The sequence below is a fragment of the Trachurus trachurus genome (assembly GCF_905171665.1).
Source record: "Trachurus trachurus genome assembly, chromosome: 20".
NCBI classification, from domain to species: domain Eukaryota; kingdom Metazoa; phylum Chordata; class Actinopteri; order Carangiformes; family Carangidae; genus Trachurus; species Trachurus trachurus.
The window spans coordinates 1,249,746-1,256,440 of record NC_139911.1 but is presented as its reverse complement, the minus strand read 5'-3'; the positions used below and the strand labels follow the sequence as shown (position 1 = coordinate 1,256,440).

Here is a 6,695-nt window from a genome sequence, read left to right as displayed (position 1 = left end):
TTTTTTTTTACTTTGTCACGGGAATTTTTTTGCGGGAGCGGGACGGGACGGGATTGAAAAAACACTCCCGTGTCAGCCTCTAGTGTGAACACACAGTAAGAGACACAGTGTGGATGATACTGAGGCCGTAGCAGCAGCTGCAGACTCGTCCATTAATCAGAGGGTCGGCGGTTCGAATCCCACTCCGTCCCAGTTGATGTCGTAGTGTCCTTAAAGACATCTTACCCACCTCACCTCGTGTGAATGTGTATGAATGTTTTGTGGTCAGAGGGGAGTGAATAACGGTTTCTGTAAAGCTCTACATGAATGTGTAAGACATTATTATTATTACTGGATGTCTTAAAGCCTGTCCATCCTCCTCCTCCTCCTCCTCCTCCTCCTCCTCCCCCTCTTAATCCTCCTCTTCTTCCTCCTCCTCCTCCTCCTCCTCCTCCTCCTCCTCCTCTTCCTCTGATAGCAGCTGATAAGTTGTGATTAATGAGTGCGGCCTCGTCGCCAAGAAGCTCAACATCTGTCTGTGATTTATTCTCCTTTATTCTGTCATCCAGCTGACTGTGTGTGTGTGTGTGTGGACCACCTACACACACACACACACACACACACACACACACTCTCCCTGCAGACGTCGTTGTGTATCTGATGAGATGCAACATGTGACAAATGGAGGCGACAGAGGAGTTTGTCACAGGAAGTCTCTTCTCTCTTCTCTCTCTCTGTCTCTTGTTTTTCAGAATAAAAGCAGCAGACCTTGGCGGCTGTGGACACAAAAAATTTGCTTTTTTTATGTTTTTTTACGTATTCAACTGGCTGCGTCACCATGGCAACCACAGAGAAACTATACTGCAGCAGCGAGGAGAAGGAAGAGGAGGAGGAGGAGGAGAACAGGAGCAGAGACTCTACAGGTGTGAGCCGACTCACCTGTAGAGAGAAGACAAATCAGAGCGGCTGCATCATTAACTCTCTGTCTCTCTGCTGCTGCAACAGAGAGGAAACACTCTGTCACACAGGAAAACAGGTTGTTAAAGCACCGACTGCACGAGCATCTGGATAAAAAATACAAGAGTTTAAAATGCAAAACTGCAGATTGATGCAGAATAAGAGACGAGTGTCCAACTTTATAACGTGCAGATGTGCTGTTTCCTTCCTTTATGGAATAAAAAGACAAATCATCTTTCTTGTTTCTTATATTTTTGACTCTAAGGTGAGACACTGCAGGCAAAAAACATTGTTTCTTTTGCTATTTTGCTTCTTTAACACATCTTCTTTCAGACCAGAGGGGGAAAAAAGGTAGAAAATCCACATTAATTTTGTCTCTTTCATCTGTAGATTTCTCCTAAATTCACCAGGAGTTATTCTCATGTCAGGTGTCATTGTAAAGCTCTCTCTCTCCTGAACAATGATGTCATTTCCTAGGATTTACATTAACAATGTAATTTTACAGTCGAAGTCTTTGAAGGCCGTTTCCTCAGAAAGAGTTTTTCAGACTCAGACTCTGAGCTAGAAATCTCCACTTCAGCAGCACTTCCAGACACCAAACCTTCCACTTTGATCCCTTTCTATATTCTGAAGGTTTTTACAGAGGGGATTGTTGATATATCATTCACAGCCTCATTTATACAACATTTTAGTACTAAAAACATGGAGACATTAGATGTTTTAGGGCTGTTTTAGAGTGATAAAAAGAGATATCCACAATCCTCCTCTGTAAAAACTAAAGACTCTAATGTGTCAACAAGATAAAACAAGCATTTTGAAAGTAGCTTTATCCATTGTTCAGATTTCAGTTCTGGAAATGTATGCAAATTAGTTAACTGTCTCAATGTCAGTATGTTTCTGTTCATGCAAACTTCATGCAAAATCAGATCTACTGCAGATTAATGCAGAATAAGACACGTTTGCCCAACTAACCCTAACCCTAAAAAGACAAATCATCTGTCTTGTTTCTTATATTTTTGACTCTAAGGTGAGACATTACAGGCAAAAACATTGTTTCTTTTGCTATTTTGCTTCTCTAACATGTCTTCTTTCAGACTAGAGGGGGAAAAAAGGTAGAAAATCCACATTAAGGTTTTTATTTTACTTATTCACCTGTAGTGTCTCACCTTAAACTCAGACATGTTCCTCCTCCTCTTCTGGTTTAGTTTCCTTTTAGTTTCAACCCTTAAAGACACAAAAATATATTTTTTGACGACAGATGAGGCGTTCAGGCGTTGCTGCCTCTCCTCCACCTAGTTTCTCCTCTTTCTCCTCCTCCTCCTCTTTCTCTTTCTCTGCAGTGTCGCTGTAAAATTGGCAAATTCCCTTTTGCTTTCACTTAAAACGTCTCCTACTGGAAATGAGAGGCATAAATCAGCGAGCGCGTCTGGCACCAATGTGCCCGCTGTGTCACATCAGCTTGAATTTTTTACAACATGGAGGGAAAAGCGGCGGGGCCCGTTGACACTTCCCAGCCTGGGAGCTACTGTTAGTCAACCACTCATATCCATTTTTAATGAGCTCTCGGCCGTGATGGAGTGTAATTTCACCTCCCGGACCCGGTGACGCTATTTACTGTTAACGAGAAACAGCACAGCACCGGCCAAAGCTCCCGATTGGAGCGTTTATGAAACTCACAGGTTTATGACTTGGACCGGGTTGTGTGTGTGTGTGTGTGTGTGTGTTCTAGCCTCTGAGGCTCGGTTCTGTGTTGTGTGTAGACGATGTGTTTGAGCACAAATGAAAATCCAAGTGTTTCACATAGAAAATAGTTTTTTTCATCTTTAACAAGAGGAAAGAAGAGAAAAGTCTGAAGGTTTATTTTCATCTTTCCTGTCTCTGTAAAGTGAAACGTTGGACTCTCAGGGCCTGATCTACGGGCGCTAAATTGCGTGCTTCTAGTAAAATTTTGCGTGTTTGGTTAGCGCACAAAAAACAGGTGATCTACAGTACTAAGAGTAACACACTAAATGAAAACACGTGAAAACCGCAGTATTTAAACTAGAAAATTTCCTCTCGGGAAATTTTGAATGGGCCACGGCTACTGCGGGTTGTGCCATCTCTGTCAACATGGGAATCAAACCCACGATCTTAAGGTCAAGACAGAGCTGATCAGACAGACACATGATCATCTTTCTATAAGCACTGATATGGAGGAGCTGTAATCACATTAGGTTAACTGTGTGTGTGTGTGTGTGTGTGTGTGTGTGTGTGTGTGTGTGTGTGTGTGTGTGTGTGTGTGTGTGTGTGTGTGTGTGTGTGTGTGTGTGTGTGTGTGTGTTTATTTGACCTGAGAACAGTGAGAAGCATTTTTTTCACATGGATTTTAGTATACCATTGAATGACTGAATAGCTTAAGCAACAAAACATTGTTTTTTTTTCAAGGTGGTACTTAACCAAGACCAACATGCAAATTATCGATTAATTCATTAATCGATATTTGATACAGATTTAAATGGTCTTTCCTGCCAATACACTATGATGATTACTGTAGTATTTAACTAGGCTACATAAATCACAGTAGCATAAACTGATTTGTTGAACGGACCAGGTGATGGGCTGACTGGTCCTGTCTAACTTCTGTGTACTGGGTGCCATTGTGCAGGGTGTTAAGGCAGCCTTCCTCCACTGCAGTCCCTATGGTCCTGGACCCTCTGGCTGGTGGGGTGGGCTGCTTTCAGCTGGGGGGGACTCTATCAGCTGCTCCCACGAGAGGCATTTGACGCATTTGACACCAACAAGGTTTAACTTTAAAACCAGATTAAATCATGGTTTAAGTTTAAATTCTGTTGCACGTTAACTGTGTTTTAATCACATGAAGGTGTGTGTGTGTGTGTGTGTGTGTGTGTGTGTGTGTGTGTGTGTGTTTGTGTGTGTGTGTGTGTGTGACTGTAATCACATGAAGCTGGCTCTAGAGTCTGTGTGTGTGTGTGTGTGTGTGACTGTAATCACATGAAGCTGGCTCTAGAGTCTGTGTGTGTGTGTGTGACTGACTTGACACATAGTTAGTTAGTAGCTGCATCCTGTGTCAGTCTGATTTAGCTGTGTCTGTGTTTATAAACATTTAAACGAGCGCCAGGTGGATTGTTTATGAAGTTAACGAGCTCTGGCCTGAGGATCAAAGAGGTTACCACGGCGATAGGGGCCCCCGCAGGCTGAGACAGACAGAAACGTGGAGAAAAAGAGCCATTTTCTGCCTCTGCACCGGTCTCACAATTAGGCTTAGGGTGAGAAAACGGTAACTCCTATCAGAACAAAACACAGATCAAAAAATTATTATCTGAAAAAATCATGTGTGTAGAGTGTAAATTGTGGCCGGGCCGAGTTTGGAAAGAGAAAAAATCTGGAGTTTTTCTGGCATCTCTCCCACTCTAACCGATGATGTCACGCGCTCTGACACGAACATTCCGTGCAATACACAACCATTATAATCTCATAATTTCTCCGAAAATGATCATGGTCATTGATCAGGGATTGATCAAAAACTATATGACCTATCAAAACGTGGAGTAATACGACAATACACAAGACTTGTGTCTACTGTTTAAAGTTTAAATGGAGTCTCTAGGTGAAAGTATGCCTGAGCAGTAGACGTTTGTTAAACTCCAATGATTGGTCTTTTTCGCTCTTTTTTTTCCGCCCGTCCCATTGACTTACATGCAAAAATTTTGCGCAGTTTTTCGCAACGATGAGAAAAGTAATAGCACACCGATCCCGATCAAGACACACGTTTTGATATATAAATTTTTTCTTCGAGTTGCAGGACTAGTAGCGAATCGAAAAAGCGTCCGGAAGATGAAAAATAAGAAAAAATCCACACAATAACAGCGGGCAATCGCACCGCAGCTAGCTGTTGGGACCAGTGCCCGGTGCGATTGCCCGCGGCCCTAATGAGGGTTTTGCGCGTGGTAATCCTTCCCTCCATGGAGAGTTTGGACAGAGAGCTGGAATGACCTGGACGCGAGGAAATGCAGAGATATAACAACTTTTGCTCTGCAAGGTATTAATTCAGTATCCGCAGCCATTTGTGGCAAAGCTGTGCCAGATAACACTTGCCTTTCAAACGTGCTAAATAAAGACACAAATCTGTTTCAGGTTTGGCAAATCACATTGCCTGCGCTAAATAAATCTATTTGCATCTACTACTCCCAGTATTTTGCATGTTCTGGCAGAAACGCCCATATTTGCATAGTCATGGATTGGATGGATTGCAGAGACGCAGTCCTCTGTGCGCCCGGTTAGTAGATCAGCTTCACCATGTGTTTGTGCGTGCAGTCAAGTTTGCACACGTTTTAATACGCGCAATCCTTTAGTAGATCCGGCCCTCAGTGTTTCTGAAGCTTCATCATCTCATGTTGTTGATCACAGATCTTCATTTTGTCTTCAGTCAAACACCTTGATATGTGTGTTGTGTGTTGTGTGTTGCAGCTGGCCACGCCCACTCCGGGTGATCTCTGTCGTGGAGCATCTTCACCTCCATCACCATGGTTACAGAGGAGTGTGTGTGTTGTTTTGACCCTGAGTCTCCTCAGTCATGTGACCTCCTAGCTGCTGTCGTCCGTCTCTCTGATGGTTTTGTTTGCAGGTTTCTGCCGTCGTGCGTCTGACAGCTGACAGCGTTTTGGTCGATGATGTTAACGGCTCCACTCAAATCCATCCAATCAGTGAAGAGGTGACGGACGGTGGACTTCCTGTCTCTGGAGGCCGAGGTCGGCAGGTAAACGCCTTTCAACAGCAGAGATCCAGACTCCAGACTAACTGGTTTTACATTTTTCACTTTACATTTTAGGAGCACAAGCAGAACACTTCGGGGGTCAGACTGCAAATCAACTTGCAAAAAGAATATTCACATTTCTTTTTCATTCACAGTCGACTCCTGAGTCGCCTCTTCCACATTTCACCAGTGATAAAAATAAATAAATAAGGCAAATTTAAAAGTTGTAGCCTAGATGAAAAATGTATTTGGTCTGTCTCAAATTCTGGAGCCCTGAACAGAGAGTAAAACTTCACACAATACGACTTCCTGCCATTTTGTTTCTTTCACCCCATTTACACTAGGCATTAACTTGTGTCCACATTGAGATCCGATTGAGATCTGATCACATACTGTATTTGCACAATGATATTTTAAATTCAAAAAGAGAAAAGAAAAGAAATGGTAGAAGAAGAAAAGAAACAGAATCCATCCATGAAGTTGCGCTGTTATATCCTGACCGCTGCTGTCCACCAGAATACTTTGTTTTAGAAACTGTAGCACGCACCACGATGTATGTATTTCCACCCGTGTAGTTGTCTGCCAGAGTGTCTTATGGAGGTTATCTGATGTTATTTATGACTCTTCAACAAGTAGAAACTGTCCCATTTCCCCATTAGACATGAATGTTTTTAACATAAAGCAGCTGGAACCAGTGGAAAGCTTAGTGGTGGTGAGGTGTAGTAGTCCGTTAAAGCCTAACGTTAGCTTTTTACTTCTGGACGTGGCATTAAGCTTCAGATACGGTAGAAAAGGAGTTCATATGTGGAGATTATCTCACTGACAACTAAACTCTGAAGGAGCAGAAACTGGTCTTTTGTCCTTTTATCATCCAGAACACAAAGCAGAAATAACGTGATGAACTTCAGGGTTTTGACGTCAGACCGGATCAACTCTATTTGGTAACCCTTGAATTTACAGGCCGTTTATTACGTGATAATGTCCAGAAACAGCCTAGAAATAACGG

At 42.7% G+C, this 6,695-nt stretch overlaps 1 protein-coding gene across 1 annotated transcript in view; it reads left to right on the top strand.

The window, feature by feature from the left end:
• Positions 1–817: 817 nt before the first annotated feature.
• Positions 818–6,695, top strand: part of LOC311003444 (GTPase IMAP family member 7-like) — a gene marked incomplete at both ends in the record, with an annotated part of 47,128 nt that continues 41,250 nt past the window's right edge. The window contains one exon of the mRNA XM_083995211.1: positions 818–902. Within this exon, the coding sequence (XP_083851337.1) occupies positions 818–902 (85 nt within the window). The remainder of the gene's footprint in view (positions 903–6,695) is intronic.